Source organism: Lepus europaeus, chromosome 6 (assembly GCF_033115175.1).
Source record: "Lepus europaeus isolate LE1 chromosome 6, mLepTim1.pri, whole genome shotgun sequence".
Classification (NCBI taxonomy): Eukaryota; Metazoa; Chordata; class Mammalia; order Lagomorpha; family Leporidae; genus Lepus; species Lepus europaeus.
In genome coordinates, this window is record NC_084832.1 from 59,476,410 (window position 1) to 59,503,290 (window position 26,881).

The 26,881-nt window shown below is 40.2% G+C and overlaps 2 protein-coding genes across 6 annotated transcripts in view; both read right to left on the bottom strand.

Moving 5' to 3' along the window:
• Positions 1-13,828, bottom strand: part of ZC3H13 (zinc finger CCCH-type containing 13) — a 91,487-nt gene extending 77,659 nt beyond the window's left edge. For 3 of the 5 annotated variants that reach the window (XM_062194164.1, XM_062194168.1, XM_062194166.1), the window contains exons 1-4: positions 13,481-13,827; positions 4,778-5,020; positions 4,353-4,462; positions 740-851 (exon numbers count right to left, since the gene is read on the bottom strand). In XM_062194164.1, the coding sequence (XP_062050148.1) occupies positions 740-851; positions 4,353-4,462; positions 4,778-4,894 (339 nt within the window). In that variant the 5' untranslated portion in view covers positions 4,895-5,020; positions 13,481-13,827. Of the gene's footprint in view, positions 1-739; positions 852-4,352; positions 4,463-4,777; positions 5,021-13,480 lie in introns of all 5 variants that reach the window. The other 2 variants (XM_062194165.1, XM_062194167.1) reach the window with 2 other exon arrangements.
• A 620-nt stretch (positions 13,829-14,448) lies between these two features.
• Positions 14,449-26,881, bottom strand: part of CPB2 (carboxypeptidase B2) — a 44,721-nt gene continuing 32,288 nt past the window's right edge. Inside the window, exons 9-11 of the mRNA XM_062194169.1 lie at positions 22,702-22,904; positions 20,345-20,432; positions 14,449-14,792 (exon numbers count right to left, since the gene is read on the bottom strand). Of these exons, the coding sequence (XP_062050153.1) occupies positions 14,599-14,792; positions 20,345-20,432; positions 22,702-22,904 (485 nt within the window). The 3' untranslated portion in view covers positions 14,449-14,598. The remainder of the gene's footprint in view (positions 14,793-20,344; positions 20,433-22,701; positions 22,905-26,881) is intronic.

Below are 26,881 nucleotides of genomic sequence, written 5' to 3' on the forward strand. Positions count from 1 at the left end.
TTGTCACCTCCATTTTGCTGTAATTGTTCTCATTTGTAAGTGTTTTACTATAAGCCATTTCAATCTTTCTTGGAAACAGTATAGAGTGGTTGGCTGAATCCTGAAATCAACAATATATTTAGGGGTCAGCGCTGTGGCACAGTGGGTTAATGTACTGGCCTGAAGCACCGGCATCCCATATGGGCGCTGGTTTGAGACCTGGCTGCTTCACTTCCAATCCAGCTCTATGCTATGCCCTGGGAAAGCAGCAGAGGATGGCCCAAGTCCTTGGGCCCCTGCACCCGTGTGGCAGACCCAGAAGAAGCTCCTGGCCCCTGGCTTCGGATTGGCGCAGCTCCGGCCATTGCAGCCAACTGGGGAATGAACCATCGGATGGAAGACCTCTCTCTCTCTCTGCCTCTCCTCTCTCCGTGTAACTCTGACTTTCAAATAAATAAATAAATAAATCTTTTTAAAAAAAGAGAACAGTATATTTAGGTACTCCTAATCCTAACTAAGGCACAAAAATCCTATGAAGTTCAGCTTAAGTTATGACAAACAATCCTTTCCATCTCAACTACCTTGAGGAACACAAATAATCAATTTTCCAGAGGATTTTTTTCCTTATAAATTACATTATCCATAAGGATTATAATGCTATACTATACATATCCCAAATATTTAGCACATAATAGTTACAATCAGACTTAACTGATATCACTACTGAAATTCCAATTTATTTTGGAAAATTAATTCCTACCCTAACAGGTGAGGATGACTCCTCTGCATTTCGTTTCTGAGGCTCGCTGTCCACATCTTGGCGCTTGTTTTTCATTCTTTCTCTGAGATCCCCTGTGGGTCTTTCTGGTGACCTTGGAACCAAAACACAAAAACAAAACAAAACAAAATATATATATTTTATACAACATTTTATAAGAATATATTCACAAATACAACCTCATAAATCTAAATACAGTTTTTCAAATTGTCCTTGGCTCCTAAATTTCTGTAAAATACTTAGTTTGTTTCAGTTTTTTATTTATAAAAAATGAGCAACATTTGCAAGTTTTGTCTGAATACCAAACAAAATGTGAATATTAAAAAGCTATGGGTACTGGTGATATTAATAAGAAACTACATGTGAATTAATAAAAACAAGTATGTAATTAACAGCATGACTTGTTTTCCTATTAACCACATATAGTATGGTTATGCTGAAATAAAAGGTAGTAAAGTTTTAAACACACAATTGAAAAATTAATCTAGAGAAAAAAGCATCATAATCTACATATGTATGTGGTTGGATACAGCAACAATAATCTGACAAAATATTTTATGCACCTTAAGAATCAAAGCAAATATAGGAGTTTTGTGCTATTCTTACAACTTTTCTTAAATTTTAAATCACTGCAGAACAAAAATTAAGGATTTAAAACAAAATTTTTGAACAGTGATTTCATATTCTGCTACAAATTTTTTTTAATGGAAAGGAGAAAACATACTGGACAACTATAAGGTTTCATAATTTACATTAGAAATTTGATAATTTTTGGCTATGTTATTACTTTCACGTTATTATTAAATGGGGAACACAAGAGAAATGGAAAACATACTGCCTTTAAAAAATATTTTTGGGGGACGGTGCTGCGGTGCAGCAGGTTAAAGTGGGTTATGGGTGCTGGTTCATACCCTAGCTACTCCACTTTAGATCCAGCTCCCTGCTGTGACCTGGGAAAACAGTGGGAGATAGCCCAAGTCCTTGGGCCTCTGCACCCACGTGGGAGATCTGAAGGAGACTCCAGCCTCCTGGCTTCAGATCAGCTCAGCTCCGGCCATTGCGGCCATTTGGAGAGTGAACCAGCAGATGGAAGACCTCTCTCTCTCTTTGGCTCTACCTCTCTCTGTAACTCTTTCAAATAAATAAAATTTTCAAAACAATAAAATAAAATAATAAATAAAATAAAATAAATTTTTGAAGCAACTTTATAAAAAAGGTGGGGGGAACTTAATCTACAGAATGCTATGTCCCTCTGACCACCAAAATGTACCATCCATCTCTCTGCCCACACATCTCCCTCAAGCCACAATTTAATCATCTGCTTTACGTAATTTCTGATCAAATTAAATGATTCAGTTTATCAGTCATTAATATCATGGTTAGTGAAAAAATAATTTTAGTTAACTCACTTAAAAGCATCTCAATATTCACATTATATATTTAACAGACTTAGAGTAAATGTTTTATCAGTTAAAGCTGAACTTCAAACTGGAACTTTTTAAAAGAAACAATACTTACACACTCTCTAAATTCCAAATATGACATACATGTAAATCCTACGCACCCTGGTTTCCTTTATATAACAAAATAGTTTATCATGAAACTGTTTCCACCCTAAATGGCATCTAACAAAGTGAATGCTCAGTGTAATGTCGTTAAGTGTCTTATCAATAAACATTTTCTTTTCTTCTCAAATCTGAATCATATTAACAACTATATTTTTCTTTCTTACCAAAAAAAGGAGGGAAAATACATTAATACCAAAGAAGTTATCAAACAGAAAAACACGTACAGCATAGCAAAAATTAAAACCAAAACAAATCATTATTGTAAGCCTTGTAATGACATTACTTGTTTTCATTCTGGACAAATTTTCTTGACAACTATCATACACAAAAATTCTGAGTCAGCTAATAATAAATTCCAAATGAATAAAAACTGTATTAAAAGTATGGTAAAAATATAAAAAAAATTAAAATTATTGAAATAATTTTCTCAGATGTGTTTTATGTATAAAGAGCTCATTAAACATTTACCATAAAGACTAATTTCCCCACATTAACAGAAAGTGATAAATGGCAACCTAAATGAAACAAAGTATGAAGTATTATAAATAAAAATGTACACTGCCTAACTGAACAGGAAATTGACTAATAACTGCTAAAGTTTTGCATTTTAAAGTCTCCTAAACTTCAAAATCTATGCCAGCCCTCTGTCACAAATTCATCAATTAAAAAAAGGTTTAACTGCCAACGCTCAGTTCAATTTGTACTATTTCTGTAGCTAATGCAACCAGTGTAGCCAATTTTAGCGGTAGGTAAATTATTTATCAATCAAGTTCAAACAATATTTATGTATGTTACATCTTTAAGTACTAAAATCATAGGGAACCAAAAGAAAAATAAAGGGACCTTTTAAGCAAATTCACATTGGCCAAGAATGTACCGAAAGTAAACTGATGTACTAAATAGGTTGCATCTTTATTACCATTTATTTATGAAAATAAATACACATTTTACTAAAAGACTGTTGTAAGGGATTTGACAAATTTACTTCAACCAGAGTTTGTATAAGATTTGAATTCTGAGGCCGGCACCGTGGCTTAACAGGCTAATCCTCCGCCTTGTGGTGCCGGCACACCGGGTTCTAGTCCCAATCGGGACGCCGGATTCTATCCCGGTTGCCCCTCTTCCAGGCCAGCTCTCTGTTATGGCCTGGGAGTGCAGTGGAGGATGGCCCAAGTCCTTGGGCCCTGCACCTGCATGGGAGACCAGGAGAAGCACCTGGCTCCTGGCTTCGGATCAGCGAGATGTGCCGGCCGCAGCGGCCATTGGAGGGTGAACCAACGGCAAAAAGGAAGACCTTTCTCTCTGTCTCTCTCTCTCACTACCCACTCTGCCTGTCAAAAAAAAAAAAAAAAAGATTTGAATTTTGAACATATTACAAAGTCAAAATTATAGCTTATTTAATTTTTTTTTTTTGACAGGCAGAGTGGATAGTGAGAGATCAACAGAGAGAAAGATCTTCCTTTTTGCCATTGGTTCACCCTCCAATGGCCGCTGCGGCCTGCGCATCATGCTGATCCAAAGCCAGGAGCCAGGTCTTCTCCTGGTCTCCCATGCGGGTGCAGGGCCCAAGCACTTGGGCCATCCTCCACTGCCTTCGCGGGCCACAGCAAAGAGCTGGCCTGGAAGAGGGGCAACCAGGATAGAATCCGGCGCCCCAATCGGGACTAGAACCCGGTGTGCCGGCGCCGCAAGGCGGGGGATTAGCCTGTTAAGCCACGGCGCCAGCCACCTTATTTAAATTTTAATATTTTAAGAGTTAAAAATACTTTCTTCACCAAAAAAAAAAAAAAAAAAAAAAGTTCAGAGATCATAAAATTCTGCTGTCTTAAGCAGTTAATTCAATAATTCATAATAGAGAGGGGGCACAGATATCATATTACTTGAAAGATTATCAAAACATGTTGCTAAGACTATCACCAAAATCAGAAAATCTATCCAAAACTGATTGCACTTTATATTTTTATACTAGATAAATTACACACACCATTTTATAACAGTATGTATACAATTCAAAGTTCTCAATTTACCTTCTGTAATTGCTGCTGTAACCTTTACCACGAGGTGAAGGGCCATGTATGAACCTACATGTGTTTCCATAGAGGCAGTTGCCAGTCTTCAGCCAGTTACGGCACTGTGTCTAAGAGACAGATATTACTAAGTTAATTTCATATTTATTTCTTGAAAAACAATGCTAGGGCAAAATTAAAACAAATGCTACCAAAACTCCACTGTACATAAAATGTAACAATCCCCAATAATAACAACATCAGAGAAATATGAAAAGTCCATAAACCCTATCATCTTTCCATTCTTTTTTATAGGACACATTTAATAAAACTTACTAAACCAACATTCCTAAAATAAAACAATCCGTTCACCTTTATGACACAAATCAGTATTTCAGTAATAGCACTCTAAGGGAAGCCCCACAACTGCACTAGTGCTAACTCACCTCTGCTGTGCTGCCAGTGCTGGGTCCAAGCCTCTCAAATACACTAGGTCTTCGGGACGTGCTATCAGAGATGGTCTTGGTATTTTCCACTGTGACCTTCCTTCTAATTTTTGACATTTTGAATTACTTTAACCAAAAAACAGAGAGGCAAAACTGTAAAATTCTTCAGACTTAAATAACTGGGTCCATAATTTGGAAGCAGATAAAACTGTAGGTAACACTATAAAATCACAGAGGATTTTCCTGGGAAGAAAAAAAGGAATACGAGAGGTCACAAGCAAACCAGATAAGGTATCTTCTAAAATATGTCTTATTACTGAATATATAATAAATATGAAATCTGTTGGCTAACATTATACCTCTTATGCAAAGTGAACAGATATGATTCTAAGCACACAGTAAAGTTTTCACAGTATTCAACCTCGAAAAACACATAAAATGATTTATAAGTTATTTACAAAAATAAAAGTTATAAGTGAAAATTTTGCTTAAGATAGTTATATTTATAAGTGAAAATTTTGTTGTTAATATAAGTTGTTTTCTATGGCCCGGGAAGGCAGTGGAGGATGGCCAAAGTCCTTGGGCCCTGCACTCGCATGGGAGACCAGGAAAAAGCACCTGGCTCCTGGCTTCGGATCAGCATGATGCGCTGGCCGCAGCGGCCATTGGAGGCTGAACCAACGGCAAAAAGGAAGACCTTTCTCTCTGTCTCTCTCTCTCACTATCCACTCTGCCTGTCAAAAAAAAAAATAAAAATTAAATATATATATATATATTTGTATATATATATATATATTTGTATATATATATATTTGTATATATATATATATAAGTTGTTTTCTACAGTTAAAGTGACAATAGTAGTTATGGTTCAAAAATCAGCTTGGGAGAAAATACTGTCTTACCAGAAGTAAAAAAGGAATAAAGCACTCTGATCAAGGATATTTCTTACAAAAATACCAAAAAACACAAAAAAACCTTTAATGTTCATAAAATAACCTTCTTTCAAAATAGGAAAGGTAACAAACCAGCTATAATTGACAGCAAGGACAGAAAATAAGGTGTAAAAAAATTTTTGAAAAATAAACAAAATGTTCAAAATTACAACTATAATAGAAAACTAAACCAATTTTCAGAATGTTATTCAAAAAGGTCATGGAAATCATGTATCAAAAATAGATTTTACATCAAAATAAATATATTTTTAAAGATTTTATTTATTTATTTGATAAGTAGAGTTACAGACAATGAGAGAGACAGACAGAGAGAAAGATCTTCGAAAGATCTTCCTTCCATTGGCTCACCCCCCAAATGGCCGCCACGGCCAGTGCTGCACCAATCCGAAGCCAGGAGCTAGGTGCTTCCTCCCGGTCTCCCATGCGGGTGCAGGGCCCAAGCACCTGGGCCATCCTCCGCTGCCCTCCCAGGCCACAGCAGAGAGCTGGACTGGAAGAGGAGCAACCGGGACTAGAACCTGGCGCCCATATGGGATGCCGGCACCTGAGGTGGAGGATTAACCAGGTGAGCCACGGCGCTGACCCAAAATAAATATATTTTTAAATTCCATTTTCCACCAGCTTTTTGAAGTACTCTCATGTAACTGGATGAGTCAATTAAAATATTAGACAATGACAACATATGTTAGAAAACAATACATTCTGTATCAAGAAGCTGGAACCAGAGAGTACACTCCTGTGGGAAGTTGGTAAGAAATGACAAAAATAGGAGCTGGACTTGTGGCATAGGTTAAGCCTCTGCCTACAACACAGGCCTTCTCAAGCGCTGGTTGGATACCTGGGTGCTCTACTTCTCATCCAGCTCCCTGCTAATGCCTGGGAAAGCAGCAGGGTACAGTCCAAAACATATGGGAGATCCAGAAGAAAATCCTGGCTCCTGGTTCCCGTCTTCAGCCTGGACCAGCCCCAGCCATTATGGCCATTTGGGAACTAAACTAGCAGATGGAAGATATCTCTTTCTCCCTAACTCCCCCCACACACACACACCATTTCCCCTCCTCTCTCTGTAATTCTGCCTTTCATATAAATAACAAAAAAGGAAAAGAAATGAAGACTTAAAAATTGCAATCAGAATGTTAGCTAAAGTCTTAACAATCAAAAGTTACTAGAATGAACCTGAGCAGCTAAAAAAGCAAAAGTTCCATCACAAACGGTCTTTAATATGACTTCAAAGTAAAGACATATCCCTTAAAAGGAAACTGAGACATAGTAATATCAAATCAAAAGTAAAAAATTATAAACAATGTTTGGTTCAATTAGGTACTGAAGTCACATTTTAAAAAGGACCCACAGAATAAAGGCAACATTTGTGGAGTGAAAAAAGGTGGTGAACCAAGAAAAGGAAACATCCTATATACAGAAATATTCATATTTTTCTTACTCCTTAATATAAAATATAACCACATTCAACACGGGCAAGTTTTCATATCATTCAAAGAAGTCAGAGAATAAAGCAGTTACAAATTTTAAAAATTAGTGTAGTGTGTCAAATAAATGAAGAAGCTGCTAAAAGTAAAGTCATTTATGTACGGGGACCAACTCTACATACAGGTATCAGCAGATTTTATTTTTCTTGGGCTCATTTTCAGCACTTACAGATGAAAAATTGACAAAATTTTTATGTCCATTTGATTTACTAAAAATAAAGAACTGAGCGGCCGGCGCTGTGGCACAGCAAGTTAACACCCTGGCCTGAAGCACCGGCATCCCATATGGGCGCCGGTTCTAGTCCCGGCTTCTCCTCTTCCAATCCAGCTCTCTGCTATGGCCTGGGAAAGCAGCAGAAGATGGCCCAAGTCCTTGGGCCCCTGCACCTGTGAGGAGAGACCTGGAAGAAGCTCCTGGCTCCTAGCTTCGGATCGGTGCAGCTCCAGCCGTTGTGGTCAAATGGGGAGTGAACCAGAGGATGGAAGACCTCCCTCTCTTTCTCTCTCTCTCTCTATCTCTGTGTAATTCTGAATTTCAAATAAATAAATAAATCTTTTAAAAAAGAAAATAAAGAACTGAAAGCTAAGAGAAATGGAGCTGAGAAAGACCTTCTGGAAAATGTAGACCTTTAAGAAAAACTTTTTTTTTAAACATTTATAACCAAGCAAGACTAAATAGTAAGAAATAAATGTGTCAAGCAGGCGCTGTGGCGTAGACCATTAGGCCTCCACTTGTGGTGCCAGAATCCCATATGGGCGCCAGTTCAAGTCCCAGCTGCTCCACTTCTGATCCGGCTCCCTGTTAATGTGCCTGGGAAAGCAGCAGAGGATGGCCCAAGGGCTTGGGCCCCTGCACCCATATGGGACATCCAGAAGCTCCTGGCTCCTGGCTTCGGATCAGCTCAGCTTGCTGTTGCTGCCATCTGGGGAGTGAACCACCAGACGGAAGACCTCTCTCTCTGTCTCTCCCACTCTGCAACTCTGCCTCTCAAATAAATAAATAAATCTTTTTAAAAAGAAATAAATAAAAAGAAGTAAATGTGTCACAAAATATATAGGAAAAGGCAGGAAGGAATAAAACACATTTTCAAGTTTTATTATTTATTTCTATAAATATTAATATAAAGATATTATAATCCTCAACTATTAATTCAATTTTTATAACATTTTAGCAAACAAAATTAAATGAGTTTCAAAATTTCCTCATTAGCTACTTATCTAGAACTTGTGAAACAGGGACATCAACTCACTACACTACCTCAAGGACACCAACCCAAACCTTACATTTTTCCTTCCACTATCATACAGAAGTGGGTTAATGTTGCCCCTAACACACCTGCCTCAATACACCTCCACTCCCAACACACCCTCCTGCAACACCCCCAGCAACCCTGCCCCAAACTTTGCCAAAAAAAAAAAAAAGTAGCTTATCCACAGTTAGGACAATAAGTTATTTATTACTATATGTTCAAACACTGTTCATCTAGCATCTCTTTTCTTGTTTTTCTAAGATCTTCAGGTACTAATTTTCCCTTCTCTATCATTTGTTCTTTGGATCAGCCCTTCTCTGCTCCTCTGACCTACTGCTGAAAAGCATTGGCCTCACAGCTTCTTCCCAGTCCTACAGAGTCCCTCACAAACTGAAGATTTCACAAGGTTTCGACTGCTATGCCAAAGACAATCAAGTGCAGATCAATGCTCCAAGCTCACACCACTCACTCTTGTATTCTCAACGCTAAAATAGTTGTTCCTCAGACAAACTTTTACAAATTAGGAACTACTACTCAATATGTCCTACACAGTGACTACTGCTGAGTCTTCCAATTTAAAAGGGTGGGGGTGAAAAAAGTAAAGATACACTTTATTTCTTCTTTCACAGCACAGGTATCAGACACTGCCCTAAAATGACACTGTATATGAGCGCCAGATCAGGTTACAGGAGGGCCTGAACCAATAATTATACACACACACACACACATATATATATATATATATATATATATATAAAATTCTAATTAAAAAGAAATCTTCTGACATCGACCTAGGAATTCCTATCAGTAGCCAACACTACAAAGTTACCTAAGCATTATTACTGAGACATTCATGAGTTTACATAACTAAAACATTTTATGCTTGTAAAGTACACAATATATAACTTAAAATTCTGAGGCCCTCCAGTGGGGCTAGGGGTCTGAGGGCCTCTCAGACATAGGCAGAATGTCCTTCACAAGCAAGCTGCCAGATGTGGCTGGAAAGCCTGTCTCCAGACCTGCTGGCATCTCCCTCACTATGGCTTCTTGTGCTGCATGTGTGACCTTGCAGTCCTAAATCACATCTTCAAGTTAGTTGCAATCTTTCCACCCAGAGCTAGCAGAAGTGGGGGCTGAGCCCCTAAGGAGAATTGGGCTCTCTCCGAGAGACTCTGCTATCTCCATGAGCCCAAAGCCAAACAACATACCATATGTCAAACTCCCATCCAGTGGGCACCCCCATAGAGTGACCCAGTGAACAGACAGTAATGCCTTAAAAACCCTGGGCACTTCCTCAAAGCCAGTGTCCCATTTGGGCACCTCACCTGGTCTCCTCTCAGACCAGACGCCCTGGCTCTTTATTTCTACATGGAGCTGAGAAAAAGAACCCATGAAACTCTTTCTGGTACAGCCCTCCCCTCCATGACTGCTAACAAACTCCATCCATCAATATATTATTATTTAGAAATTTGGATACACAAAAGAAGATGAATACTAAATCAGAATAAAATATAGATTTCATTGAAGGGGGAGAAACTTTTTCAACTTACATTTGAACAGGCTTCAATGAGTGCTTCACATTATTTGAGAAAAGTTAGGAAAAATAAGATAAAAATGTAAATACTAAAGTCTTCCTCAGCACAGACTACACACTGAGGTCTCACCAATGACTTAATAATTTACTTTACACTTTTTTGAAAGATTTTCTCCATTTCTGCTTTCAAATTATTCCTCAGTTTAAGCTGGCATCACATTTCCACGCACTTCACCATGTCTTTCCCAAATATACAAATTACCAAGGCCAGCACGCCACCGGGTCAAAGTCTGTTAAATTATTTTCCTATTTCTCTTCTCCATTTGCAGAATAAACAAATACCTGAAGTTTTTATAATCTTTTTTCAATTAAAAAAAAGAAAAGCCAGGCCACAAAGTTTGAGTCTATTAATAATGACAACATGAGGGTCTTAATAAATAGGAATTCCTCCCTGGCCCAGGGAATCTTAAATATTGCAAGATACTCCCAGGTTCACTATGGGTACAGCTGATAAGTAAATTATTTAGGTGCCCCTTTCTGAATAATTAATTTATTCTGAAGTCTAACTACTAAAATCTTGCCAATAAAACATTTACCAGCTCTAGTATTTTCACTCCAATCTATAATTACATCTTCCCAAAGCCTCACTTACCAACATAAAACAGAAGCATAAACCATTTTAATCTAAATGAATAGCAACACATTAGAAAGTTGTCAAACAATTAAGCAACTAAAGCTAAACAATAGTATTAACTAGTTGTAAGATAAATTTCTATCCTCTGAATTTTAAGATTAAAAGGGTTATATTGAAAATAAGATCTCTGAATAAACTTTAAAAAAAAAAATAAGAGGGGCCAGCTCTGTGGCGCAGCAGGTTAAAGCCCCAGCCTACAGTGCCAGCATCCCCATAAGGGCGGCGGTTCGAGTCTCCTGCTGTTCCTCTTGCAAAGCGGCTCTCTACTGTGGCCTGGGAAAGCAGTTGAAGATGGCCCAAGTCCTTGGGCCCCTGCGCCTGCATCGGAGACCTGGAAGAAGCTCCTGGCTCCTGGCTTCAGAATAGCTCAACTCTGGCCATTGCGGAATGGAAAACCTCTCTCTCTGGCTCTACCTCACTCTGTAGCTCTTTCAAATAAATAGAAAAATTCTTAAATAAAAATAAAAATAAAAAAGAGTCTCTTCACATTTGTATTTCATATTCTTAACAGGAAAAAAAGCTATATTTATTTGATGCAGTTTGAGATAATTTTTTAAAAAGAGCTATCTAGGGGCTGGCACTGTGGCATGGGGGTAAAGTCACCACCTGCGGTGATGGCATCTGATATGGACCCCATTCCTAGTTCAGGCTCCTCCATTTCCAATCCAGCTCTCTGCTAATGCGCCCGGGAAAGCAGCCAGATGGCCCAAGTACTTGGGCCCCTGCACCCACATGGGAGACCAGGAAGGAGCTCCTGGCTCTTGGCTTCAGACTGGCCCAGCTCCAGCTGTTGCAGCCATTTGGGGAGTGAACCAGAGGATGGAAGATCTCTGTCTCTCCTCGTCTCTTTATCTCTCCGTCTCTTTTTCCCTCTCTATAACTCTGCCTTTCAAGTAAATAAATCAATACTTAGAAAAAAATAAAAGAACTTTCTAAAAACAACCTTCCAGGTTACACACCTGTAGACTTCAGACAATTGCAAACAGGCAGACAGAGCTAAACTGAATACACAGGTACTAGCAAGGCAATACTGTAGCACTGTTCAGGGGGAAAAATTATTGAAAAGACTGCTCACAGAGAATATTCCATGCTGGTAACTACCATAAAGTGAAGTATACAGAACCGTGACATAACGAAAATACCAAAAAAAGAATAAAAGAGACTTTATATATCAACAGGAGTTAATGTTGCACCTTCTACTAAATATCTGGTGAAAAAACAAAATAGTTTCACCTATGAGGCAGTTTAAATGCATATGCATGTACACATGTACACACCTGTGGAAGGGGAAGACTAACATCTACTGAAGTCAACTTTTCAAATAAATATAATTCCATCTTCTATATGTAAATAATTCATTTTATAATATAAACTAATGATTACTCATCAAAATTTAATAGCCTATTATATAGAAATTAATAAAGCATCCACTTGCTGGATTTTAGTACTTTTAATTTCTAGTGCAGACAGAAAAATCAGATAAGTTTGCATATTCTGAAATTTGCAATCAATACTCAATTTGAATCACTAACAATCAGGAAGGCAATAGGAGCATAAATGAGGAGTCTTCAAAAATTCATGAACAATGCTTATCATGAAAAACATGAATTGCAGTAAGATTTTGCACCAAAATAAACTTCCTTTAATTTTTCCACCAATTTCCTGTTGTATTTGATAAAACTGGATCCTATCACATACACACACAGTCTTAGTTTCACAGTGCAACATTTATTTTTGAGAGGCAGAGCTCTCATTCGCTGGTTCAGTCCTCAAAGGCCCGCAAGCACCGCCCGAAGGCGTGACCTATTTTCATAGCTACAAACCGCTACATACCGGCAACAATTTTCTTAGTCTGTTGTTGAAACTGTTATCTACCACACTCTGAATATTTCACTAAGAAATTGGAATCTATTTAAAAATCTAAAGATTGTGCCCACGAAACTCCCAAATACGTCGCATAACTATTAAAGCTAGCACCCCTATATATACAGATTTATCTGCATGTATATCTACATCTATTTATACAGATTATACTGCATAACCAGTTATCTATACACACACACACACATGTACTGCAACAGTATCACGGACTTTGAAAACCTGAGGTGTAAGGATCTTTTCTAAGGTAGTTCTTTAAGAGACTGCCCAGACCCGTAATTTTCAAAGTAGTTCAAGCCATCTGAAAGCCTCGTAGCCTTTGTTACCTGCTCCGAATAACTTTTCAGCCGCATAAATTATGTTACCCTATTAGGAAGAGATGATGCCAAACGTCACTCTCCTTTGATTCCACCTTCCCCGTTTCAGACATAGTTGCCAAAAAGTAACTACCCGGGAAACCGGAGCATAAAGTAGCACGCCTCAACTCCCCGCACCTGTCTTTAACGCTGCCGGGAGACACGCAAGACAAAACACATTTGAACGCCGGGCCCCTTTTTCTCTAACAGGTCTCGAATGCGTAAAGAGGCAGAATCTAATCTTGCTGCACCCTTCCGTTGCACAGAAACCAAACACGGTGCAAAGTTCCATGCCTACATCACATGGCAGTGAGGGACACAGCCTTTTGTCTCAGTCGCACTGTCCTCCTTGGACCATCGCCAGAATCCCAACTACAGCGAGAAACGACATCTGAGCACAGGGAGCTGTTGCAGTGTTAAAGGTGGGGTGCTCAACATCCCCCCATGACCCTAGCCGGGAAAAAGGCCAACTCGCCCCCCCGCCTGCCCCCCAATTCTTGGTGTGCTCACTGACTTTCCCCAGATACACCAATTCCCAGAGAGCCTACCTGCTGCTCGAGCTCCCCTCGCAAGCGCAATCCGGGGGCGCCACCGCCGCCTCCGTTCCGGGGAGCGGGGAAGGCGACTCTGTCCCCGCGCCTGGCCCCGGGAGGACTACGATGAAGAGAAAGAGGTGCACGCGCGGCTCCCGGGAACCGGCCCTCGCCTAGCGAGGGGCTCCCGGAGCGGCTAAAAAGCAAAAGCCGCCCGCCGCCTTGCCAGGATCAAGCGACACAGGAAAGCAGGAAGAAGAAGAATGAAGACGTTGGCGAGCAAGAAAAGGCAACAAAAACACTACCAGGCCGCTAGGAGGACCGCCTCAAAATGCCGCCGGAAGTCAGGGTTTTGCCCTGTTCCTCTAGAGCGAGGCCACTTCCGGCCGCCAGATTAGTCGTCAGCGCGCAGGCACCGCCCCCTCGTGGGCACGCCCCCTCGACGTGACGTCAGTGGCTGCTGTGGGAGTCGTCCGGGCGCTGGAGATCCCGGTCTGGGGACCTTCCCATCGACAAGTGAATTTAAGAAGAGGCGTTTCCTCTTTCTGTTCCAAAAGATCTCACGGGCAACACCTGTTTAAGTGCTCAAAGTGCTACATTTGCTCTCGAAAGTAACTACAGACGTGCAATGTCCGGAAGTTGGACGAGGTTGGTCCGCACTGAGATGGAGCCAGAGGCCAGGTTTTCCTGTTGGGGCACCGCTCCCCTGCTGGGCCATCGCCTGTGACTGTGGAGCCCACGGAATGCAGCGTTGTGTTTTTAAAGGCGCAGGCAGAAATGTAGTGAAACCAGGAACAGAAATCTTTCGTGTATTCCTGACCTCATTCCTTTTGATGCTTGGAATCCAGTCATGTGCACGAAGCTAGTTAGTAGAACTACTTGAGATGGCTAGTCAGGCGTGGGAGTTGAAGGAAAAAATCAGCACCTAGCCATATCCAGATTTTTTTCAAAAAGATAAAAATACCCCTGGGCCTTTGTCTGCCTTCATTGCAAATTAGCATTTATTTTGTTCTTTGACAAAACCACGGATCAGGAAAACATTTTCACAAAACTGATAGCTTAGAAAGACACTGGGACAATGATTTGGCCTTGCTGGGATCAGGGGATTAAAATACCGAAGCCTAGCCACCAGGTCAGAGGCCCCCAAGGTTCCTGATGACGTGCCGAGCTATTTTCAGGACGGCGGCCAGGGCCTCTGTGCACGTGGGCTTGATGTAACGCTCCGGCAGCAGGAATCCGTATCTGCCAGTGTCTCGAAGCTCAATTGTAAACGAGTATTTGATGCCTAAGTCGTAGATCCAGTCGTCCGAACCTCCAGGAGCTAGGTCTGAAAGAAAAAGGAAATTGTCTTTTGGGATATAGGTGTTTCACAATAGGATTTTTTTTTAATGAAAAACTTTTTTTTAGATTATTAAGTCACGTAAATTTCTTGTAGCAAAATGAAGGCTGAAGAAAAAGATGAGAAAGAAGAAAACAAAAATTAGCCATAATCCTACCAAGCAGTGATGTTTACCAGAAATGTTTTGGTGCGGCTTCCCTCCCAGTACAGACTCCCTGATTTTTCTTTCTTTCTTTCTTTCTTTCTTTCTTTCTTTCTTTCTTTCTTTCTTTCTTTCTTTCTTTCTTTTTTTTTTTTTTTTACTAAATATATAAGATCACACTATGTATACGGTTTGTAAGTACCATCACTGTAACATTTTTAAATTGATAAGTTCAGATCTGCTTCCTTATTTTTAATGTTCTCATAGCATTGCATTATAAAGCTAGATATAATCAATTTTTTTTTTTTTTTTGGACAGACAGAGTGGACAGTGAGAGACAGAGACAGAGAGAAAGGTCTTCCTTTTTGCCGTTGGTTCACCCTCCAATGGCCACTGCGGCCGGCGCACCGCACTGATCTGAAGGCAGGAGCCAGGTGCTTCTCCTGGTCTCCCATGGGGTGCAGGGCCCAAGCACTTGGGCCATCCTCCACTGCCTTCCCGGGCCATAGCAGAGAGCTGGACTGGAAGAGGGGCAACCGGGATAGAATCCGGCGTCCCGATTGGGACTAGAACCCGGTGTGCTGGCACCGCAAGGCGGAGGATTAGCCTATTGAGCCTCGGCACCGGCCAATCAATTTAAATAATTAGATTATAGGCCGGCGCCATGGCTTAACAGGCTAATCCTCCTCCTTGAGGCGCCGGCACACCAGGTTCTAGTCCCGGTTGGGGCGCCGGATTCTATCGCGGTTGCCCCTCTTCCAGGCCAGATCTCTGCTATGGCCCGGGAAGGCAGTGGAGGATGGCCCAAGTGCTTGGGCCCTGCACCCCATGGGAGACCAGGAGAAGCACCTGGCTCCTGGCTTCGTATCAGTGAGATGAGCCGGCCGCAGCGGCCATTGGAGGGTGAACCAACGGCAAAAAGGAAGACCTTTCTCTCGTCACTCTCTCTCATTATCCACTCTGCCTGTCAAAAAAAATAAATAAAATAAATAAATAAATAAATAGATTTTAGGCAATTTTTTACTAATATAAACAATTTTACTACAAGCTACCTTTGTTGACACATAACTGCTTTGTTTATTTAGAACATTCTTTTCCAGTAGGCTTTCTAGAATAAAGGTAAGCACTTTTTATGCTTTACCATACTTGTTCCCAGATACGTTTCAAAAGAAGTGAGCTGATTTATACTACCACTAGCAGGGTCTGAGTATGCCTCCTTCCCCTTCCAGCACAATCCACAGAAATTATCCTTTCCAGCAATTTTATGGGTGAAAAATAACATTGTTATCTTAATTTATCTTTCTTTCATTATCACTGAGTTGAACTATTTTTTGGGTACTGTCCATCTTTATATTTTCTGTCAATTATCCTTGCTCATTTTTCTGTGGTTTATTTTAAAGATTGCTTACCAAATCGATGTTGGTGTTACTAGCCCTGTATAATATGTGGAGAATTTTTCCTCTCATTTAGTTTTTGGCTTTCAACTTAGTTTATGGGAGGGTGTTTATATTAAAATAATAGATCTATCTGAAACTTTTGTGAAAGACTAATATGATTTTTTCTAAATATCTTTTCAGGTGTTTTAATTAATTTCTGACTATTCAGTTATCCAACGTTCTTTGTGGTTTTTTTAAAGATTTATTTAATTATTTGAAAGGCAAGATTACAGAGAGAGGCAGAGAGAGAGAGAGAGAGAGCGGGCTTCCATTCACTGGGTCACTCCCCAAATGGTCTCAACTGCCAGAGATGGGCGGATCCAAAGCCAGGAACAGGATCTTCTTCTGGATCTCTCACGTGGATGCAGGGGCTTAAGGGCTTGGGCCATCTTCTACTGCTTTCCCAGGCCATAGCTGGATTGGAAGTGGAGCAGCTGGGACTCTAATTGGTGCCCATATAGGATGTCAGCATTGCAGGTGGCAGCTTTACCCACTACGCCAGAATGCTGGCCCCTCCAACATACTTAACTGGTTTAAAATACCTTCTTTATGATATAAGCAGATCTCCTTATATATCACAGTGTCTTTCTGTACTCACTATTTTTATTCATCTGTCTCTTCCAAGTTCAGTATCACACTATCTTGATTACTACAAGTTTATAATGCATGCTAACATCTGATTGGAGACACATTCTTACTAGTCCTTTCAGAACTTTAAAAACTCATCTACCAAATTCTTTCTCTTTTAAAGATTTCTTTTTTTCTTTGAAAGAATTACAGAGAGTGCTTTCATCGCTGATTCACTCCCCAAATACCTGCAAAGGCTGCAGCTGGGCCAGTCTGAAGCCAAGAGGTGCCTAAAACTCCATCCTGGCCTCCCAGGTGGGTGGCAGGGACTCAAATACTTGGGCCATCTTCTGTTGCTTTTCCCAGATACATTAGCATGGAGCTGATCGGAAGTGGAACAGCCAGGACATGAACTCTGGTGCCTATATAGGCTGCCAGCATCGCAGGTGGTAGTTTAACCTGCTGCACAGTGATGCCAGCCCTAAATTTATTCTTTCAAATTAACTTCAGAATTATTTAAGTATCTATCAGGATTGCATTGAATACATACATTACTTTAGAAAAAAAATGTATATTGTTTCCCCACTCAAAGCCATGGTCGGTTTCTACTTTTGTCTTTTATATACACCACTAAAATTTTCTAAAGTTTTCATTTAGCTGCTATAAGTTTATTTTGTGTGTGCACATATATACACACATATTAATTTAAAATTAATCCATATGTGTGTATGTGCATGTAGGTCTACATGTATATAATGCAGGCAATGCTATCTATTTTCTACCTTACTTTTTTTATATATAATGTTACAGAATTATCTATATTTTATAACTAGCTACCTTAGTCACCTCTTTGATTGTTACTAATATTTTTTGTTGCTTTTTTACATTTTTCTAGGTGGACAACTGTGTAATATGCAAAGAATGACAATTTTTGCTTTACTGTACCTATATATGGATTTACAAGATTATTTACCAAAGCATTGCTTGTGATTAATATTGGAAAATAGGACCGGCGCCGTGGCTCACTTGGCTAATCCTCCACCTGCAGCGCCGGTGTTCTAGTCCCGGTTGCTCCTCTTCCAGTCCAGCTCTCTGCTGTGGCCCGGGAGGGCAGTGGAGGATGGCCCAAGTGCTTGGGCCCTGCACCCACATGGGAGACCAGGAGGAAGCACCTGGCTCCTGGCTTCAGATCGGCGCAGCGCGCCGGCCATAGCAGCCATTTGGGGGGTGAACCAACAGAAGGAAGACCTTTCTCTTTGTCTCTCCCTCTCACTGTCTGTAACTCTACCTGTCAAATAAATAAAATTAAAAATCTTTAAAAAAATATTGGAAAATATCCCATCAACAGTGGATTAGATACAGCACTCATTCATTGATTCATTCATCAAATGTTTGTGAAAACCATGCTCAACATCCGGTATTTATCCTTCTAGCCATTTCCCTATACTTCTACACGCATGCTGGAGGAATGAATGTGTGAAGATGGGCTGATTTCATGATAGCAGAAGGTTGCTTCATCAGCTCCTCCAGCCCTGAGGCACTGTAGTTAATGTTCTGGCAAATGACCAGAGAGAAGAGGATGGAGTCCAAGAACCCTCTTGTCAGTGAAGATGAGTATAAGGTTCTTCTGTAACAAAGCAAGGCCCTTGGTCAGGAAAGGCAGCAGTAGATCAAGGACACTAAGAGACAGACACTGTGTGGACCAACTGGCTGACATTTGGGGGTGGGGCAGGGTTGGAAGCAGGAGGAGAGAAATTATGGACTTTGTTCTGAGCATCTGGTGCTTAAGCAGTTTATTGGAAATAATATGAACGTGAGTTTTTATACCCTTATAGATCCTACCTGTTACAGAAAACTCTTGGACTTTGCACTCTGCCCACTCTATGTTTGAAATGCTACTCCCTCTCCCTGGTTTCCTCCACACCTTTGTTAGCCACTTGCCAGCGTGGTCTTCCAGAAGTGTTACCTACAGACCAAGACATTCCCAGGCCACTTAAGCTAAGTAGTGTCTCTCACCTATCCTCATTCTCAAGCCTATAATCCTATTTTATTTTCTTCAAAGCACTTATCAATGGGATTATACTATATGTTACTGTGTAATTGTTTATCTCCAGAGTTGGCGAGCTTTTTCTGTAAAGGACCAGAGAGACAATACTTGAGGTTTTGTGGGTCACGTAGCCTCTGTCACGAAAGCCAGCATGCCTGATATGCAAATGCATGAGCCTGCCTGTGTTCCAGTAAAGCTTTATTTATGTGCACCTGAATAGGAATGTCATAATTTTTCACGTCTCACAAAATTTTATTCTTCTCTTGATTTTTTTTCAGCCATGAAACAATTAAAAACCATTTGTAGTTCATGGGCTATATAAAAACCAGCAGTGGACTCAATTTGGCCTTTGAGCCATAGCTTGCTGACACATATAACTTGTTTATTTTCGGTTCCTCTTCTCCAACTCCCCTCCAGTTTCAAAAAACCAAAGCCACTTTCTTTCTTCCCACTGTGAATACAGTACTTATGGAGTCTCTCCATAAATATCTTCCTGCAGAAAGTAACTGAAAATACTTGTTAAGAGTTTACCACACGGGGCCGGCGCAGTGGCTCACATGGCTAATCCTCCCCCTTGCGGCATCAGCACACTGGGTTCTAGTCCCGGTCGGGGTGCTGGATTCTATCCTGGTTGCCCCTCTTCCAGGCCAGCTCTCTGCTATGGCCCGGGAAGGCAGTGGAGGATGGCCCAGGTGCTTGGGCCCTGCACCCCATGGGAGACCAGGAGAAGCACCTGGCTCCTGCCTTCAGATTGGCACAGCGCGTCAGCCATAGCGGCCATTTGGGGGTGAACCAACGGAAGGAAGACCTTTCTCTCTGTCTCTCTCTCTCACTGTCTGTAACTCTACCTGTCTAATAAATTTTAAAAAAATTTAAAAAAAGAGTTCACCACATATAACCCCTGTTGGTGTGATTTACACAAAAGACATTCGGCTGTGTTGTGTCATGAGCTATACACTGTGGCACAGGCTGTCACTAAAAAGCATCTCAAATAAATGACATCTCCTAGATTTGTGCAGTATACCATCTGCACAGCCTTACAAGGTGGTTCTGAGATTCTTATGCGTTCTTTTGATCCTTTGTGACTCTCTAGTATGATGCCAATTCTGTAATCCCTTCTGTAGAGTGTTAAGCATAACATCTTAAATATCATTTTAGATTCTTTTTAGTATATTCACCCATTAACATAATTTTCTTTAGCTTCTTTCATAGCAGTTATGATTGTTATTTTTTGCATGTGGCCCTGTTTAAATATGTAATTTGGAAAAATTAAACCCACATGGTAAAACCCAGCATGTATTTCTTTAGTAATTCACAGTTTTGCAAGATCTTAAAAAGAAATACTTACATAAACTCTCTGAGCCACTGCCGTGGGTATACCTGATGTTTTTATTAGTATTCTCAATAGCACGAACTGCTTCACTGGCCACTAGAGACTGGGAGCAATGGATATAAAGCAATAGATAAAAATTTCAGTGAAGTATATCTTTGAAACACAACAAGTAGGTTTCTAAGAAACTACCATACATTAATTGAACCAAACTGTGCATGTGAAAAATATGTATTTGTCCTAAAGGTAAATTAAGAAGAAGAAGAAATAAACTAAAAATGTGTTTTTCACTGTATGACAATCAGAAGTAAGTGGCCTTAAACAAACTCTTCCAATACCTTAAAAATTTTACTCAATTTGCAGAAAAAACAATTCTTGCATGACTTTTCATAAATTTAACTTGTTAATGGTAAGGCGAAGTAGAAGTATATTTCAAAAGTTTGGAGTTATTTCATTCTTATACAAAATTTCACCAAACTTTATATCCAGCTTCCCTAAATATATGCACCTAATACATTAATTGCTTCTCCTCCTTCTCACAAACTCCATTTTATCCCTTTGTAAAATGTCTAGTGACTTCAAAAACCTCATCAAATACAAAAGAGTATGCCCTTGTAGGAGACAAGATAATAACTAAATCCTCTATTTGACTGCATTGAGTTCCAGCTTTCAGAGATCTCTTCTGAGGTTCCTTCAAAAAAATATTTTTCTAAGATTGGAATTAGCATCATGTCACTCTCTTGAAAAATGTGGAGAAATAACAATGGATAATTTGTTGTGCCATTTATTTGAAAAATAAGCTTTATGGAACCCCATGGTCTACATAATAAAATACAAATTTATTCTGAAATTCAACCCCCTTCATGAGCTGACCTCTTCCACTTCCAGATGGTGTCAAGCTCCACTTCTGCACCCTCAGTGTCCCCTGAAAATCTTTCCTATGAGAACTGCCTTCTCCTCTGATTGAAAGGTCCTCCTTTCTCTATTCACCTATTGAAATCCTCTTCCAATGCCTAGCTAACAACTGTCTATTCTTTGCTAGCAGTAGCACTTCCTAAGGTTGTTTCTTTACAGTGTTTTACCTCTCAGTAGAGAATAAATTCCTCAAGAACAGGGACTACTTTGCCTCTCACTTACCTCAGCATGGCCCTCTGAATGTATTAGTGAGGCCATCCCTTGCTGTCCCAGCCACAGGTGAGTTCTACCATTGGTCTCACTTATGTCGTAGTAGACATAACACTGTTTCACAGTGTAGCTATTTGTAACATTTGCTTATGTCTGGCTCCCTAATCATAGTGAATTATCTTAAAGAGTGGGATCTTACCTAATGCTTCTTTGAATACATTATTTTACACATAATAACTCTCAACAAATATTTGTGCTGATAGTAATCCAAGCTAAGAGATAATCCCACTAATTCTACTTTCCAAATCATCATAAATATCTTTTCATTTGTTCAAAGATAACACCAATAAAAAGATCTCTTTAAAAGTTTCCACTTGAGAAGAAAAAATAATCAGAAATATCAAGTGTTTGTGTTCTAATTGAGCTATTTTCAGAAAATGCAATGAACTTATATTAGTCATCAGCAATTGCTAGCACTCCTAGTGTCACTGTATTTCATTCTTTTAAGAGAGGCAGAAATGAATCTGTAAAATACAAACTACTATATAATTATCAGTCCTTTCCCAAGAATGAGGTTGTTGCTGTGATCCTTCCATTGACTGGAAAGCACCTGGGATGAGAACTTGACCAGCTACTTTTAATCCATCAACCCAAGCATAGAACATCTGATACCAAAATATGATGAGAGAGTAGCAAACTATGTGGGTTCTCTTTCAGTTTTCTGTATTGTCCACTACATTCGACAAAACAGGCTGGCCTCATTGTGGAAATCAGAGATACTTTCATGGGACCAAAACTCAAGAGGTTGAGGGTTCAGTGCATCCACAGTCACACAGCTAACACCAAACGAGGAGGGTTGGGCTGAGACTTCATCGGTGGTGGGCTGCCGTAGGAGGCTCAAGACCACACAGCAGTCCTACCATCCCATAGACTCTTGTCTTTGCTCCTACGGCTTCGTGTGCAGATCAGCTCAGATCCAATAGTTCCCTCCTGAGCTGATAGAAATTTGATATTTTCTTAGGAAGTCCATCTGCTGGAATTAAGATTGTGTCCTCAGGGTAAGGCCCACTGTTGACCTTGCTGTAGTGACCCTTGACCTCAGGACCACCCTTTAACAGAGTGAAACCATGGTGTGAAACATTCATTCATCTGTCCTGAACAGGAAAATTTTCCCACAGGTTTTGATTCTTCGACTAAGTATGAGTTTATTTCTGAAATGTTAATGAGCAGAATAACAAACTAGTACTTACCAGCTCCTCGTGGTCTTTGCTTCTGCTTCTGTTATAGGAATATGGGAAGAGTATCTTCTGGGAGTAAGAGTGCATGCTGATGTAAGCTTTAATGTGGTTGATATTTCTTCTCAGGAAGCTGGCCACTGCCTTCACCTCTGGCTCGGACTCGGGATACAGTCCACAGTAGGTTTCCGAACATGAGACACTTGAGGCACCTTCCTCTGTAGAAAGGTGATAAAATGGAATTGATAAAATGGATGCACATATGATCATAATATAGTGTTTCCCTGATGAGGTGTCCTCCCGATATCTGGGGGTGAGGTAGTACTCTTTAAAGAACATTTTTTTAATTTTTAAATCTATTTTTTATTTATTTGAAATACAGAGAGACAAAGAGAAACCATTCATTCACTAGTTCACTCCCCAAATGCCTGCAACAGTCAGGGCTGAACCAGGCTGGAGTTAGTAAATAAGATCATTCAACCCAGGTCTCTCAAATGGGTGGCAGAGACCCGAGCACTTGAGCCATGATTTGCTGCCTTCCAGGGTACACATTAGTAGGAAGCTGGAATCAGAAGCAAAGTTGCTGGGACCCAAACCAGCACTGTAAGATAGGATGTGTGCTTTCTGAGTGATGTCTTTACAACTATATCAAATGCCCATTCCAAGAAGGTGTTTCTGATGCCTGTTAAATATTGCTTATGTCTCTTTGGAGTCAAATATTCGCAAACCCACAGAACAGACCCCCTAACAGTTACTCCTAGCACTACCCTCTCTTGCTGCCTATCTTGCAGCCTTGAGGAAGCAGCCAAGAGAAGCTTGGAGATGAGAGCCCTGTCCAAACGTCTGGTTCTGTGATGTAAAAATGAGCCTCATTTTCTTTAATCCACTGTAAATATGGTTTTCCTGGTTTTTATAGTAAAAAACTACTTGTCATTATAGCTCATACAAGAAAAGTCTCACTTGAGGACTCAGAATATGCAGGTCTGCCTTAGGGCTCTTTTCAACACTTGCTAAAGTGCTTTAGCCAATAAAATGGGTGGTGACATTTGGTGCCAGAATAGTGTTATTCATTCCTTGGAGAGATTTTGGTATATATCATTTCGGATGAAGGCCTGCCTTCCAACACTTCTACTCTGTCCCTCATTCACAGTGACAGAGCCCCAGAGAGCCACCTGTGACTCAAGAGATTACTCCCTCCTAGAAATGTTGTAGGACCCATTTGTGCTGTCAGTCTTGTTTCTCCCAGTGATAATTTGAAAGCAAGACTAGTTTCTGTCCAGCTGTTCTCTTGAACAAAGATAATAATAACAGCAGCAGCAGCTCCCACCCACAGAGTACAAGCCTTATGTCGGGAGCTGTGGTAAGATTTCTGCAGTTCCTCACTTAATCCTCACAGCAACCCTAGGAAGTATATATTGTTATGTTAGGAGATGCAAATTTCACGCTGTTGGTGGTAACCATCCTACACAGTATGAGGCTACACAGCATACTGTTAAGTACCCAATCGCTCAGTTTTAATCTTGGCTTTGCCACTTAATAGCTATGTGGCCTTGGGTAATTTTTTAAACCTAGCTAAAGCTCAATTTCTTTATCTACATGATTTAAAAATTCTACATTAACTGGAGATTGAGTATCAGCTTAGCTAATGCATACAAAGAACTGCACAGTGCCTGCATACACTGTGGGTTCCCTAAGTTTGCTGTATGAGTCTACAGACCAGGGATGTTCAATAGAAACATAATGCATGTCACACACTTATTTTAAATTTTCAAGTAACTACTTTCATAAAAGTAAAAAGCAGCAAGTGAAATGAATTTAATATTCTACTTCATTTAACTCAGTATGTACAAAGTATCATCATCTCAAATGGAATCAACATTAAATTATTCAAAAATATGCAAATTTTGTTAACACAATGTTTTAAGTGTGTTGTTTATTCATTTGAGAGGGGGAGAGATTTCCATTCACTGTTCATTCCCCAACTAACTGCCTTCAATATATAGGACTGGATGGAGCGAAAGCCTGGAGCAGGAATTCATCCCAGGGCTCCCACATGGATGATAAGAGGCCAATTACTTGACCCATCACTGCTGCCTTCCAGCATCTGCATTAGCAGGAAGCTGGAGTCAGGAGCCAGACCCAAGTATCAAACCCATAGCCTCCAATATGGCATACAAGTGCCTGAACTGGCATCGTCACTCCTGGGCTAAATGCCCATCCCTCTGTCACTTTTACACTGACAAGCCACATTTCAAGTGCTCAATAAACATGTTGTTAATGCAAGGCAGTCTCTGACTCTTACTCTGTGGTTGTCATTTTAGAGATTTCGAGCATTTTAGGGGAAAGATCCCTGAAGAGCCAGGAAACTTGCGTGTGAGACTCTGCTCGACTTAAGCAGCCACGTCAATGTGAGCAAACTACTGCATCTCCCTGAGTCTCAGGAGGGTCACGTCTCTTCCCTGGGGATTTGGGGCTATCAGGCTCTTACAAGCTCAAGCATTCTTTTACTTATAGACATGGAATCAAAAGCATCATTTAGACCAGGCAAATTCATAGAGACAGAGAAAGAGAGAGTAGATTAGAAATTACCTGCAACTGGGGAAAAGGCAAGGAATAAGGAGACATTGTTTAATAGTTAGCAGAGTTTCTGTTTGGGATAACATTGAAATTTTGGAAATAGGTAGTCAGGTGGTTACATAACACTGTTAATGTAAGTAATGCCACTTGAGTTTACAATTCTAATGTTAAAATGGGAGTGGGCACTTAGCCTACAGGATGTTCGCATTCCATATTAGAGTGCCTGGATTCCATACCTGGTTCCAGTTTCTAACTCCAGTTTCCTGCTAATGCAGACCTTGGAAGGCAGTGAGTGATGGCTCAAGTAATTGGGTCCCTGCTACCCATGTGGGAGACCTAGACTGAGACCTGGATCCTGGCTTTGGTTGGCCTAGTCCTGGACATTGTGGGCACTTTGGGAATAAACCAGCAATAGAAACACTTTCTCTCTGCCTCTCACATAAAATGTATTTCAAAAATGTTAATGATTAATTAAAAAGGCAAATTTTATGTTACATATATATTACATAATAAAAATTAGTTTTAATAAACACTACGTCTCATAGTAAAAGAAATAACGGATTTTAGTATAGAAGGAGGGTAAGATGAACATAAAAAGTGAGTAAGTCAGCTTGACATGCCACTTCCTGTTTGTCAGTGAATTGCTCTTAGACCCTTTGCATAAAGCAACATAAAGGCATGTTCTTGTTGCGGGGACAAGCAAGAAATAAAATTTAATTCTCCTTTCACACTGTTTTGCTTATATAGTCATGAAGAGATGCTGGGACAGCTGGCAAAAAAAAAAAAAAAAGTTCCTTTTTGTTTTATTTGATCCTTTCTTTCTTATATATTTGCTACCTCTGTTTCCAGCTCTTGTATTATGTAATAATAAAGTACCATGCCTAAGAGGGACAGAGGTATGTTTTGATGAAAATCACAAACTACATTTTGATCTTTCAGCTATTCAAACTAGATAATAATGAAATCACTATGAAAATGATTAACTAAAATTGAGTACCAAAAGAGCTTGAAGATAAAATGGGAAATTACAAAAGGGAGCTTGTTGGAGAGTTATTGTCAGACAAAGAAGAATTTCAATAAATTTGGAGTCAGTTGGCCTGGGTTTATATACTAGCTCTACCACTTACTAGCCAGAGAACTTGAGCAAGGAAACTGTTTTATTTTTTAGATTTTATTTATTTATTTGAGAATTAGAGTTACAGAGAGAGGGAGAGACAGAGAGAAAGGTCTTCCATCCTCTGGTTCACTCCACAAATGGCCAGAACAGCTGGAGCTGAGCCAATCTGAAGCCAGGAACCAAGAGCCAGGAGCTCCTTCCTGGTCTCCCATGTGGGTGCAGGGGGCCAATCACTTGGGCCATCCTCTACAGCTTTCCATAAGCAGGCCATAAGAGAGCTGGATCGGAAGAGGAGCAGCCACGACATGAACTGGCACCCATTTGGGGTGCGAGTGCCACAGGTGGAGGCTTAGCCTACAACACCAGAGTGCCGGCCCCAGGAACCTAATAGTTTAGAGTCTGGGTTTCTCCATCTGTGATATATAGATGATATGTAAACTGTTTGGCACTTAGTCAGTAAATTGATTCAGACCTTTTTGGCATTAGCGCTGCTCCCCTGAG